Source organism: Piliocolobus tephrosceles, chromosome 20, assembly GCF_002776525.5.
Source record: "Piliocolobus tephrosceles isolate RC106 chromosome 20, ASM277652v3, whole genome shotgun sequence".
NCBI classification, from domain to species: domain Eukaryota; kingdom Metazoa; phylum Chordata; class Mammalia; order Primates; family Cercopithecidae; genus Piliocolobus; species Piliocolobus tephrosceles.
Window position 1 is genome coordinate 46,169,567 of NC_045453.1, and position 14,760 is coordinate 46,184,326.

A 14,760-nucleotide genomic window follows, 5' to 3' on the forward strand; every position below is an offset into this window, starting at 1 on the left:
AAGTTTTATGGAAGAATATTATCTACAACTTTGATCTGATTTGGTCATGACAACAGTCAAAACTGCTGGATTGCCCTGTTTTAAGATTGTGTTTTTTCATGATGTGTAAGAGGCCTGCAGAGCTATATAATCAAAACTGAAGCTGGAAATTATATTGAATGAAAATAAGATACTTTTATTTTGGAAAAATACCAGCAGGTCAAAAGAGCTTTAACGACCCATAACCACATCTTCGATTTATCTGAACTCTGATTAGGGAGGATATGACATGAGCAGTGTGAACGTAACAATGTATGTTGACGCTGGCCAGGATTATAGGTGGACTCTGCCATTGGCCTCTGTGCCAGCCGGCAAGCTCACTTGGAGGAGCAAGGTGAGTCACTCAGTGATGTATTTAGGACTCTTCTTCACATTGAGAAGTGCCCCTATTGTTGTGACAATGCTATCAGATTCAAGGGCTGGAGAAGAGGGCTGACATTCTACCACTCCCTTCTCACAGGCAAAAGGATCTCAAATCTACAAACTACTTATTCTCAATTGGTTAAAGGGAAAAGGATGAATAAATCAAACACAGGCAAATGTGAGTGCATGCATACGTGTGTGTGTGTGTGCGTGTGCGCATGTATGTACAGGGATGGGAAACAATCTTTGTCAATAAGGACAGTTCGGGGCTGGGTGTGGTGGCTCACGCCCATCATCCCAGCACTTTGGGAGGCTTAGGCGGGCAGATCACTTGAGGTCAGGAATTCAAGATCAGCCTGGCCAACATGGTGAAACCCTGTCTCTACTAAAAATAAAAAAATTATCCGGGCATGGTGGTGGGTGCCTGTAGTCCCAGCTACTTGGGAGGCTGAGGCACAAAAATCGCTTGAACACAGGAGGTGGAGGCTGCAGTGAGCCGAGATTGCACCACTGCACTCCAGCCTGGGTGACAGAGCGAGACTCCATCTCAAAAAAAAAAAAAAAAAAAAAGTTTGGGAGAGAGTAGTGAGTGAATAAAACCCGTGTAACCTCAACAGTCACAGAATGGCCTCAGCTGTCGGCAGTTAGTCGACTAATAGTTGTCAGCCCCAAACAATAAAAACAGTGACAGCTTTTCACTCATCTGCTATGGAGCATAATGTGTGGGTTGGTGGGGGGAGGGTTGGGTAACAACAGTTTTCTGCATCAGAAATTCATTTCATTGCAAGGACTACGTTGCAGCAAAGGACGCCGGCCGACCCAGGTGCAGGTACACAAAGTCCTTGCTGCTTTGCTTCCGTGCTTTCTCTGATTGGCCTTCTTCAATTCGTCTTCTAGGTTAATAATAAAAGCTTCCAGACCCCTAGCAACATCTCCAAGGTTAATGCACGAATTTTACAGCGAAAAATACTTATCACACTACCTGGTTTAATTCCAAGAGTTCAGCATATGGCCTAGGATGTGCTTGGCAAACGGTGGGGCTCACTGTTTCAAAAGTGGCCCTTCATGGGCCTCATTACAATTGGGAGAATGACTGGGAAACTAAAGGGCACGGGGATTTTTACTTTTATTTTTTTTGTTGGTTATGTTGGTAAGTGAATGATTGTGCCTATCTTTCTTTTAAAGGAGAGCACGGCTGAGTATGAAAATGGATAGGAAGAGATAATAAATCACAGGTGACTTCAATCCCTTTTGAGTCTTAAGTGCTATTTTATTTAAAAATGTTCAATTTATAATCTACAGTGTGGAATCTATAAACTTTCCATGGACACATCTGTCCTTTAGTGAACAGCGGGGATGTCAGGAAGGGTTTAGATCTTACTTAGAGCTCTGTGTGTGGGGTAGTCCGGCCCGTCGCACCATCTCCTACAATATGCAGAGAAATAACCTGAAGCATAGCTCTTCAAAATTTAATGCAATACACTAAAGAACATTCTACTCGCTGTACAGGGCAAACTTCTTCTTCATTTCCTTTAATCAGTTTTTATTTCATTTTTTCCCTCAAGCTAAATGTACAAATTTGAGCTTACCCTAACTCAGCCAAGCTCTGGCTTGGCACTTCCAACTTCTGCCCGTCCCTCCTAGAATTTTGCCAGGCAAACTGTTATAGGGCAGAAAATTGAATTGGTGAAGGATATGTGAAAATGTACCGCTGTGTTTGAAAGCACAGTCAACTTATAGTTATCGGAGATGGTGGCTTCCTGAGGGAGACCTGAGTGAACACTGGAATTCATCTGGTGAAAGGTATAAGCATTTTCAGATAATAACATTGAGTGAAGTTATTGTTCACCTCTGCAGATAAGGCCTAGGCGACTTCTCAAAAGAAATCCGAGCCTACCTGCGTCTTGGCTCTGTCCTTCCATTTCTTCCACACTTTGCTTTTCCTCTGGACCATTCTCATCTTTCAAGAAAACCACAGAGGAAAAAAAAAATGCATCAGGTCAATTTGTGAAATATCTCTTTATGGCTAATATGCAGCACTGAAATTAATTGTAAGCAATGTAGCATGACTGCCCATAAAGCCAGGCAGAGAGATGAATCAGAGGCATGAAACAGAAAAATTACCTACATAAATAGGTGCATTTATACTCATCCCTTCTCACGTGATTTGCTAGATGAAATGTTTAGCTGCAGTACACAAAATTCACTCAGTGGTCCTGGTAACAAGTCTCTCCTTGCTCGGCATTTCCCAAAATATAATACAAACTGCAACTCCAGTCCACATTTCTCCCTTGACTTAAGTAACATGCACTGTGTAAGGAAGTCTGGCTAAGTTTCTTGCCCTTTACTTCTCTGTGTGATATATGCTGCAAAAAAGGGTCAATTTTCACTTAACTTGCATATGGCAGTCTAACATACCTATGCTATAAAATATTTTGTCTTAAACAGATTATGTTGGTTGAATTTGTGCTATCATATATAATTATATGAAAAATAACTGGTCAGGTGCAATGAAGGCTGTATATTAGCAACTTTCTAAAACTTTCTTTTTTCTTATAATAGCTACTATATCTGTGGATTTATCTGTGGAAATAATAAACCTTTTGAAGGTTAAGTAGTTAAGTATAGGCATGATTTTATAAGTCATTGCTGGGAGGGTCTCCCAATTGCTTTTGGTTTGGAAAATGAAGCAAATAAAAATGATGAATTTATACAAAGACATAAGAACAAAGTATAAAACATATAGTGGAGTACAGAAAATAGAAGCAGAAGTTACCAACCTATATTCAAGTGGGTTACAGATAGCTACAAATGCTTTGTCTCTGAAGGAGTGGAACCCATTCCTTCTCTTTAAGTCCTGACTGGCTGTGAAACTTCTTTAGACATGGAATATGATGGAAGTGATATTCTGGGACCTCCAAGCTACCCTTCGAGAACTGGCAGTCTCTACTTTCTACCCCTGGGAAGTCAGCCTCCATGCTGTAAAGAGGCTGAGGCTGGCCTGCCAAATAGAGGGAGACACACGGAGAGAGAGAAAAGATGTGTGGGGAGCATGAAGGGCCAGACCTGAGAGCCAAGCCTTCTTGAACCTTTCCACCCAGCCAGCTGCCAATCAAATGCAGCTGAGCAGTGACCTCAGTCAGTGTCACAAGGAGCAGAAGAGACATCCAGCTGAGCCCTTTAAAAATTCCTGACCCACGAGCAGGTCTGAATCACTTAACGTTGTTTTGCTTGAATGCTTTGACCCGCCATCTTCTCCTCCTATCAACTCTTAATTCCGAGGCAAGAGAATCCTCCCAAGAGGAGGCCACTAGTAGCAGAGCTGAAGCAAGAGCCTCAGAAGCAGTGGGGAAGCATTTCACCTGCAGCTCTGAAAAACGACCTATTGAAGAAAGTTTCAGATGGGGAAACATTTAGATTTGACCTAAATGGGGAAAAAAAAAAAAGTTTAAAATAGAAGGATAAAAAAAGAAAAAAGAGTTATACTCTGAGGCTGGCGAAGAATGCAGTCAATAAATATATGTACAGGATCCCCTGTGTTGGGTTAGCCCTATGTCATTTGTGGTGGTGAACATAATATAACTAATTTTTGTTTTCTTTTGTTTTTTATAGACACAGAGTCTTGCTGTGTTGTCCAGGCTGGAGTGTAGTGGCATGTTCACAGCTCACTGCAACCTTTAACTCTTGGACTCAAGCCATCCTCCCACCTCAGCCTCCTGAGCAGCTGGGTCTACAAGGCACATGCCACCAAGCGTGACTAATTTTTTATTTTTTTGGAGAGACGGGGTTTTGCTTTGTTGCCTAGGCTGGTCTTGAACTCCTGCCCTAAAGCAATCCTCCCACATCAGCCTCCCAAAGTGCTGGGATTATAGGCATAAGACACCACACCTGGCCTGAATATAATACGAGAACCTGGGGTGGCTCTATATGCCACTTAAATTCAGTGTCCTAAATGGCATATTTACAAGTACCACATGATTATCTGACATTTTCCCTGTTCTGGTTCTCCATGAAGGAAACAGCATTGGCCTTTGCTCTAGGGAGGAAATAGTCACTTCTGCTGTTCTTGCTGCCTTAACAAGGCCAAGTTGGTGCAGGAGCATGTGCCAAAAACTTAGCCAATATCTGTCCCTTTCCTCCCACCAAATGGATTCAGAGTCAATCAGGAAAAATCTGCCAGCTTCTCTGTCTCCGTCAACAGATAGACCTTTTAACACACTTCACAATAGCCCTGAAGTTTGCAGGTTACAAGTTTCCTTTAAAATTAGTCTGGTTACCACATCTTCTACAGAGTAGAGGTAGGGAGATTTCTTATGAAGAGAAGAAGATAAGAAGGGAAAGAAAAACAGAAATTAAATTACAGAAATGTGAGGAATTGGTTCTAATAGTTGTAAATGCATAAAAAGGAAATTTATGGTCAGACCCCGAAATCCAGGTTTCTGATAGTAACAACCAGTCTGGCAGTTTACCTAGTCTACTGCTTCTGGGTTTTTATCCTTAGTTCCCTTGTGTGCCACCCCCCTCGCTAGAACAGACATCTGAGTGGCATGCTTTTGTTTTCTACTTTGAGTCTCAGTGGCACAGTTTTCTATTTGCAGTATTTCTGCCCTTGGGAAGCAAACTCAAGAAACACTTGGCACGTTTATCACAGAGCGAATGCTTTCTAGAAGAATGCTGGATTTGCCATTCCAGTAACATGCCCTTAGATAAAAAGGTCCAGTTATATTGCTTTCATCAATTTCCAAGACAGTGCATCCTCAAATCCAGCAGGGGGAACCAATGTAGAAGGCTTATTTTCCAAGCCCAGCGTACGCATTCTTGGGCAATTAGATTAACATTCATTTCATTCTTTTAGAAGGACATTTTGGCTGGCTTAGAACGTTCCATCCATTTTAAATGCTGCAAATGGGTGAGTTCTTAGTGAAATAGGGGGCTTCCACTGGTAGAAAAAGCAAGGCACATTAACACAGTTACCCGTTAGTCTTTGATAAGGACAAGCTTTCTTTTTATCAGCCTTGTTTGTCTAGCTATCGTCACAGGAAGCACATAAACAATAAAAAGTTAAGTAGAGGGATGTGTAAACTTGAGGTTTTTAGAAGGGATTTAAAAAGGCTTACGATAAAGGTGAAGAAATACAGGGAAGTGCGAGGCTATTTTGTTAGCTTAAATAATGTCACATAGGAGCGAAATGTTCTTAGTTAATATTCCTTTAAGATCACATATTTACTTCAGATGATAAATTTCCATAGCATTCATGTTGAGTGCAATATAACACTTTACTTTCCCATGCTGAAAAAGCACAGAAACCTGTGAGAATTCTACTGGTTGTGTCCTTCTGATTTCTCCTATATTAGTACTCTGCCTCCTACTCTTTCAACTAATAATTATCGAGTGTGTACTGTTTGCAAGAACATTTCAGAAATTTTATAGAAATAAAATAAGAGGCTCCTGCTGCAACATGACTATGATAAGCAAGCCGTCCATGTTTAATTCTACATGGGAGAGTTTTGCAAGGGCAAAATCTCAACCACATGATCACGGATTGCTATCCTGATATTTGTAGTTCCTTTTGTGAACTCTACATGGTGATAGGAAGATAAAGGAGACATAAGTCTGAACAAATCCATCCCTATATGGGGGAAACAATCCGCTATGTACTTCCTGCTGATATACTGTTGTCTTTTCTTCTAAAGGTCTATAGATTTCTGGGCACAGACAGACACACATATCAGTGTCCTCCCGTTGTGAGCAAAAAATATTTCCACGCCATTGTTGTTGGACTTGACCATGGGACTTAATTTAGCTAATGAAATGCTAGTGGAGAGAATGTGAGCAAAGGATTTACATGTGCTGCATAAAAGGATTTGTTTCTTGTGTTCCTGACATTTGCCATGACAAGAAGATGCCCCTGTAGCTCCTGGCTTAAGGAGGATGAGAGATACATAGAGCAAGTTTGAACCCAAGTCACTGTCTGGAACCGAACCCAAGCAACTCACAGCTTGCAGTAGAACCACCCCACTGAGCCCAGCCTACATCAGCTGGACCACAGTTATCTTATAGCCCTGTGAGCATGAGAATAAAAATTTTTGTTGTAGGGGACTGCATTTTGGGGTGATTTATTGCACAGCATTATTATGGCAATAACTGATTAATACACATAATATATTTATTTTTCTCAGCTCAGGAAGGCTTTGAGTTAACTTTAAAAAAAATTAGCTGTCTCTTATAAAAAAATCCAGTCTTTAATTTTGTATTTCCCCATGTATATTTTCAACTCATACGTTTCAAAATTCTCTAGAAGGTACATATTTGAAAAGTACAATTAGCTGACATAACAGAGGAATGCTCTTAAAGGGTCTTCACTGCCATCAATATAATGATGTTTATGTTTTATTTAACTATAGAGCTATGTGAGCAACAGCATAATATTAGTTAATACCAGCTAACACTTACTGAATATTGCATATGTTCCACTCAGTGTCTAAATGCTTTGCAAAGGTTATTAAGCTTCATTCTCATAACAACTGCATGAGGCAGGTATTATTATCTGCATTTCATGGATGAGACAACTGAGACACAGGGGTGTTAAGATTCCACAGCTAGCAATTGATGGCAGCAGGGGACAGTTTCAACCCAGTCTTAGCTGATGTCAGGGCCTACTACTGCCTACTTACAAATGTAAGTATTTGTTGTCTGGGTAAGATACGTAAATTATGAATCAGCAAAAATGTGGGAAATGATCATCTCATCTGGATTAATTCAATTAACATTGAACACCACAGACATTGAGAATCAACCCCTCTGGCACTCGTATCAGGTGAGTGCAGTGCTACAACTCTAAACTTTTGTGTTTAATGCTAAAGGCATTTTTATTCTGAAATAATTTCAAGCAACAGAAAGTTGCAAGAACAGGACAAGAACTCTTTTTTTCCTGGGCCATTTGAGAGTAAGTTGCAGACATAATCACTTCCTAATCATGCCCATCAGCCTTGAATACTTTAGTATATATTTTCTACAAACAAGGACATTCTTTTTCATAGCCACAATACAACCATCAAGATCAGAAGATTAACATAGATGACATTCCTGTTATCTAAGCTACAGATCACGTTTGTGTTTTTCCGATTTTCAAGAATATCCTAATAGCAATCTAGGATCATACAGCATCCAGTTGTTGTGTCTCTTTAGTTCACAGTGGTCTGGGACAGAGAAGCCCTTCTGACCCTGTCCAAACTCTGTGCCCCCCTCACCACCATCTTCCCTCCAATGCAAATCTACTTTAAACCTACTTTTCTCAGCCCTGCTTAATGGCTTTAAGAAGAAAGGAAAGAAGGAAGGAAAGGAGGGAGGGAAGGTTAGTTCCAAACCTTTACAAATTTTGTTCAGGAGATGTCATTAGCTGATTGATCTATTTTAATAGCTTACTCTTAGAAAAGTTTCTGCATTGGCTGCCTCATTATTTTAATGAAAAGCCTCATGTGCATCTTTTAGTGCAGATAAAAAGGTGTGCAGTGAACAGTCTCCACCTAGCAGGAGTCATAGCTGCTGCTTCCTATAGGTGTCTCCTTTGCACCAGGCCTTTACATGCTCACACACCTCACACACATAACCATGAAAGTCGCAACCATCCTATTCGACTTTATCTCCATTTTTGAAGATGAAGAAATCAAGCTTGTGGGAGATCAAAGTCACTTCCTTGAAGTCACACAGTTCGTGGCAGAGCTGAGACTTAAACACGGGTCCAGATCATGCCAAATCCTGGAGTCTCTCTTTCTTGCCCTGCAGATTCCTAAGACCTCTGCTCACCTGCAAGAGCTAAGCCGTAAGCCCTCTGCAGAGAGATGTCCCTTTTTTTGTGGTGTCCTGGCACTCAGCACAGTGCCTTATCTGTTAAGGGCTCCATAAACACATGTCAAGGGATTAGGAGAGAAATTTCATTTTCCCCCAAAGCGTGATTATTTTTTTCCTTGAATCATATTTCAGTTCTCTATGCAGATGAAGTATGGTATCTATCTCAGCTTCTGCTTGAATTTCATTAAATTGTGGATTCGTTTAAACATTTCATGTGTCTTTGATCTTAACTAATGGTTCCCAAAAATCAAATGGTGAAATGTGGGGAGCACAAGTATTAATAGTTAGGATCCCTCTGTTTTCGCCCGTGCCAGCTGGGGCCATCCTCCATCCCCTTTCTCCAGTGTAGTGGCAATGACTTCCTGATATGTTTTGCTGCTTCAGTTCTTTTCTTAACACCTCTTCTCAGCCTAGAAGCTGGTTTGTTTTAAAGTGTGAGGCAGCTGATACCACTCCCCTGCTTGAATGCTCTGATAGCAGCAAGACCCTGTGTGGTGGAGACGCGCATTGTTTCTCTGCCTTCATTCATTCTTTCCTAGTATCCTGCTGGTTCAGTCGCTGCAGCCACGCTGGCCTCTGTGCTGTTCCTCCAGCATACTGGGGTCTCTTCTCCCCAGGCCTTTGCATTGCCTGACCCCTCCACCTGGAGTGCTTTCTTTCTAGCCCCTTCAAGTTACTGCTTAAATGTTCCCTTTCGATGAGATCTGTGCTGAACCTTCCATTTAAAATTGCATCATCTCCCCACCCTCACACACTCCATCCTTCTCATTCCAATCAACTTTTTCTCTTTGGTTCTTCAGTTGTCCATCATCTTCTAATACATCATATCCTCTAATTTAGGTAGGTATCATGTTCACTGTTTATGTGTTCCTGCCCCTCCCTGAACGTAAGCTCCACCGAGGCAAGGATCTTTGTCTGCTTTGTTAAACTATGTTTCCTAAGTACCTAGTAGGGGTTCAATAACTATTCTCCAGTTAATGAAATACGCTCTTGCCTTACCTGGACTTGCCTGGATAGTTCACAAATGAATCAGGAAAAAAAGAGGTAAATTATCTTCTATTCCAGGATCTTTCAGTTACTTATGAAGCATGAGGTTCCACATGTCATTTAGAACAGAATTTTTCAAGGATGGTGGCCCCGACATAAAATCTCAGGACCTTGTGATAATACACCCATTGCCACTTGTCTCCTTACTAGAGCAATTAGCTAAGAGAAGGAATCGCCTCCCCAGGCACGGGCAGATTTTGTATGGAACTCGTTTCAATATAGTTCTCTAGACTAATGACTTACAGTCTTCTGGGAAGGTGGTGCAGCAGGTGTAGGCAGTTTGGGGAAATGCTGGGCAGTGCTCTCCTGGCTGCCAGTTCTACCCAAAATAAACTCAAACAGTGCTGCATCCATGCCCCATTAACAGAGGGGGTGCAAGACTCACAGGTTAGTCTTCAAACATTAGGACAGACAAGACAATCGTGTCAGCCCTATCTCTATCAGTGTGTCTCAAAACAGTATTGTCCATGTAGAAGGAAGAGGAAAAATTGAACCTGTAACTTTTTAAGCCTGTGTGCCTGTTAATGGGGACTTCAGTTTAACAAGATGTGTTCAAAGAGAGGAAATGCATGAGACTGTAGGTGCCACTGGGCCTTCCATATGTTTTGTGTAATGGTAAGCAAAGAGACAAGTGCACAATAAGGAGCTCAACAAATACCTGTGGAAGGATTGAATTTTGTAGCATTTCAACATTGAAAGTATGACCCAGGCATACCAAAACTTGCCATGGCATATCTTGGTATAAAAATAGCACAAAGCAATGCACCAGAGAGCTATTTTCAAAATCACACATAGCCTCTTAATAGATAATATATGGTTCTCCCATATGGCATGTTAATACAAATACTTTTACTCTGATACCGTTAGTTTTTAATCCAAGGCTTTCCAAGTACTTTATAAACACTATTCATGAATGCGGGCTTCCCTGGGGAAGTTGCAGCACCTTGCAGAGATACAAAGCATCCTGTACACAATCAATGACTATTAAGGAATGACAATAATAGGTAATATATTCATGTGGCTGTTTTTTAAAAGTAACTAACAAATGAGAATTAAGTAACTTTCCCAAAGTCTTCCAATGACTTCATGGTACAACTGAAGTTAGAAATCAACTTATACTGACATAGTTATTGTACTGGTTGATCTATGCTTGCAAATTGATGATAAATTATGCCAGTTCTCAGATACGCACATAACCTGGTGTCCACTCTATAACCGGGAAAATCATGGCCAAAATGAGGTTAGCATAACAGTATTACAATAGGATTTCCTTGTTTTCTCCCTTTCTCACTCTCTCTGATAAAACAGTAACTACATTTTTTTTTTTTCATTAAGCCTTAAGGTTAAATTTTCTTCTAAAAATTACATTTCTCTGTATTGTCATTTACATTCCTGAATCTACATAACCAGTGTGCCTACACATTTGTTTAAAACAGGCACACACTGTGCTCTGTGCAGATGTTAAATACAGAACTGGCAAGATGAAACATTTTTTTTTCTTTGCCTTTTTTTGCTGAAGAATGGAAAGTATATAAAGATGTTCTTTAAATAGAAGAATCATCCCATGAATAAATTCAAAAGCTGTTATATAGCTTTGTCATCAATTAATGTTTGTTGAGTACCTACAATGTTCAAGATGCTAGAGAGAGAATAAATTAGGCTATTCAGGAGACAAAAGCTGTTCCCTCTAGGAGTTGACAGAAGGGAGAGGAATGGAAAGGTTTCATGCGATGTGTCTGCCTGCACAAAGTGAAACTGAGGCTAGAGATGATTATCCAGAGAAAAATAAAAAAATGTTGTTTCATATGTGTAGGTATGAATGAATGTTGAGTATTTTTGCTGGATGAAAGGGGTAAGTGCTTCAATTCTCCACTTGGCATTGCCCAAATGGCTCTTTGGGAAGTCACTGACTGAAGATGTATGTGTGTGAGTTCCAGTGTCTGTCTGGGGCAACTCCCAAAGGGAAAGTCTCCTTCTCTCTGAATAGCCTAATTTATTTTCTCTCCAAGGTCTAATTCAATACACATATATCTGAGGTTGTGCGCAGCCCCGTATTATCATGGGAAGCAAAAACCAATTCTGTGTTTTTACCACTTTCTTCCTTTAAAATACTTGTTCCTTCTGTATTGAGACATGCTCTTTTAAGTAGTAGGAATCAAACTTTTAAGATGCTGATTTGGAATTTTGAAGTTCAGGATGAAAGAAATATATGGGTTTCCCATGATTTTGTATAAACTTTTTCCAAAAATGTGCTCTTGCCCTCAATATGATCCCATAGATGATAAAACTCAACAACCACACCAAAGCTGACTGACAAGTATAAAAACAAGAGGGCTGTCTATGTGTATTTTAGCTCTCTTTAAAAATTACAGATTTCCAGTAATAGCTTTGTTTAGCCAAATGTTTTGCTAATAGCTATTTGACATTGTACCAACCAGAATAAATTTCAACATATTCTCTTTACTTCATATGAAATTAATTTGCAAGTAGAGAAACCACACACCTTCAGGCAGATAGACCAAATGTTTTGTTTGTGTGGAATTTTAGGCACAGGAAGCTGTTGTCTAAGATCTCCTGCTTTCCTTCTAAAGGAGTAACTTGGAAATTACTTTATCTGGAGTACTGGTCCTCAAACTTCACTGTGCAGTAGAGGCCCTTGGAGGGCTTCTTAAAACACAAATAGTTGGGTCTGGTTCAGTGGAGAGGGACAAGGCCTGAGCACTGCAATTCCAATCAATTCCCGGGTGATGCTGCTGCTATGAGTGTGGCCCCACTCTTTGAGAATGATTGTTGATATGGTTTGGCTGTGCCTCCACCTAAATCTCAACTTGAATTGTATCTCCCAGAATTCCCATGTGTTGTGGGAGGGACCCAGGGAGGTAACTGAATCATGGGGGGCTGGTCTTTCTCGTGCTATTTTCATGATAGTGAGTAAGTCTCATGAGATCTGATGGGTTTATCAGGGGTTTCTGCTTTTGCTTCTTCCTCGTTTTCTCCTGCCACCACCATGTAGGAAGTCTTTCACCTCCCGCCATGAATCTGAGGCCTCCCCAGCCATGTGAAACTGTAAGTCCAATTAAACCTTTTTATTGTTCCCAGTTTCGGGTATGTCTTTATCAGCAGCATGAAAACAGACTAATACAATTGGTCTAGGCTCTAGAGTATTATCAGGTAAAAGTAGAAAGTATGCTGCAGTTTATTTTTGTTAATTACATGTGGCTATGAACAGCCCACTTTATTACTGTATTGTTCATTGTCCAAATTCTGAATCTCTGTAGCCATGAGTTGAATAATCCCTTATGGCTATACTAGTGTTTGTAAGACAAAAATAGACCTTTCATAAAATCAACGTATAGAATTTACCTTTTCACTAAAATTTCACTAAAGATGATAATTTAATCACCTTATTTTAAAATAGATTCATCATTGAGCAAAACTTTGGGGAAGCTTCCTCTGTTCTGGACATTGTATCAGGTGCTGCAGACACAGGAATGAACAAGTTGGGAGCCCCACCCGCTCCAGGAGGATGCTGGGGAGACAGATGAGTGAACACAAGCCCCAGCTACGTACAGCTAACATTGTGCTGGAAGAAGCAGGGAGGGCAGCAGGTGCTCTGAAGTTAAGCACCTAATTCCAGTCCTGGGGGCGGTCAGTGAAATTTGCTCAGGGTAGGCACTGCCCCAGCTGAGAATTTTGTCACTGTGCATTTTTTGAGCTCTCAGTCTCTCCCAGACTCTGTCCTTTAAAGCTGAACTGCCCACTGTGATAGCCACTAGCCACACATGGCTATGGGCACTCCACGGACCATGAGGCACGTCCAAATTGAGATGTGCTGTAAATGTTACATACATGTCAGATTTCGAATATAGTGTGAAAAAATGTAAAATATCTAAGGAACAATTTTCATATTGGTTATATGTTGAAATGATACTACTTTGATCTATTGGGTTAAGTAAAATGTAGCATTAAAATTAATATCACCTTTTTTTAAACGTGGCTTCTGAAAAATGTAAAACAACACAAGCATTTGTAACTCATGGCATACTTCTGTTGAACCGTGCTGCTGTAGTGATAACTAGTGGGGAAAAGGGCTGTGGGGCTGACTCCAGTGGGACAGATGGATACTGTAGCTGCAGCTGTCAAAGCCCTGGCCATTGTCCCTGGCACTTACCTCTGATTTCTGTGTGCACCAGAGGCTTCTTCTCCTGAACATGCAGCCTGAGGGTTTTTTCTGGTCTCAACAGGATGCTTGTCCTGCCAATACTGAGGTGCTGGGGCGTTAATATCCCAGAAGCAGCCCTCAACCAATGATGGACAGGAGGGGCTGAACTAATACCCCTACCCTGGCATCTATGCCCCTGGAGTGGGACTCCTCGGAGCATATTCACACTGTTTCCCGGAGTCCTCCTGCAGGACTGAGTCTCAGCTGCCTGCAGGACAATCTACTTGTTCATGCACCTGTTTTTGTTTCCTCCCCTTCTCTATCTCACCTCACCGCTTCCCTACTGGCCCTTCCTGGGAATCACTCCCCAGATCACCTGCTGGCCCTTGAATCTTTGTCTTAGCATGTGCTTGGAGGGATCTGCTCTCAGAGATTTTTAAACTAAATAATTACACAAATATAGTATCCCCAATCATGATAAGTGCTAATGAAGGGAAATGTAGGTTGCTAAGATGGCTTCTAACAAACGAGGGTACTGGAGAGGCCTTCCCTGTGGAAGTGGCATTTGAACTGAGAAGCCTAAGGCACTTGTGAAACAAAATTAATCATCAGGAATGAATGAGGTGAAAGGGGAAGAGAAGGATGAGCGCTCCAGGTGGAGTGAAAAGCACGTCCAGGAACTTATTACGTGAGAAAGGCCTTGGCATCTTCGAAGACTTAGGAGGGGCCTGTGGGGCAAGAGTGCCGGTGGCGGGTGCTTCACAATGGATCTAAGTGGGAAATATTCACGCAAATGGAGTAGGATGAGTTGAGGAGAGAGGAATGTTCCACTGGGTGGGGAACAAGCCCCAGAGGTGAGAGGGAGCATGTACATTTGGGGAGTCACAGTAATTTAGTATGGCTGGAGCAGACAACAAACAGAGTGGGCAAGGACTGAAGCCAGGTGAAGAATGTGGTCACATTAGAAAGGGCTTTGTGCTCTTTGCTGGGAGTGAGGCATGTCTACGGGGGCAGTCGGGAGCCATGGGTGGGTTCTCACCTGGCTGTTTTGTGGGGTAGGAATATGTAACAGTATGAAAGACCCACTTGAAATTGATTGAAATACTCCAGACAAGAGATAGCAGAAGCCTGAGATAAAGGGGCTGCAGGCGAGGAGGGAGGGAACAGGATGGACTGAAAAGAGATTCAAGAGATCGGATCGACTGGCTTTGGTGAGTGGTTGGACGGAGGTGTGAAGAATGAGGAATGGTGTCGGCCTCTACTGTAAAAGCTCTGAATTATCCTGAAGAACATTCGTT

General features: G+C 41.4%; 1 protein-coding gene and 1 long non-coding RNA gene across 7 annotated transcripts in view; one reads left to right on the top strand and one right to left on the bottom strand.

Annotated features, from left to right (window-relative positions):
* Positions 1–14,760, bottom strand: part of MACROD2 (mono-ADP ribosylhydrolase 2) — a 2,106,139-nt gene that overhangs the window by 95,685 nt on the left and 1,995,694 nt on the right. For all 6 annotated transcript variants that reach the window (XM_023217826.3, XM_023217825.3, XM_023217824.3 and 3 more), the window contains one exon: positions 2,300–2,362. In XM_023217826.3, coding sequence (XP_023073594.1) covers positions 2,300–2,362 — 63 coding nt within the window. The remainder of the gene's footprint in view (positions 1–2,299; positions 2,363–14,760) is intronic.
* LOC111546431 overlaps positions 12,286–14,760 on the top strand; it is a 30,907-nt gene continuing 28,432 nt past the window's right edge. The window contains exon 1 of the long non-coding RNA XR_002732779.1: positions 12,286–12,366. This is a non-coding gene — a long non-coding RNA (uncharacterized LOC111546431). The remainder of the gene's footprint in view (positions 12,367–14,760) is intronic.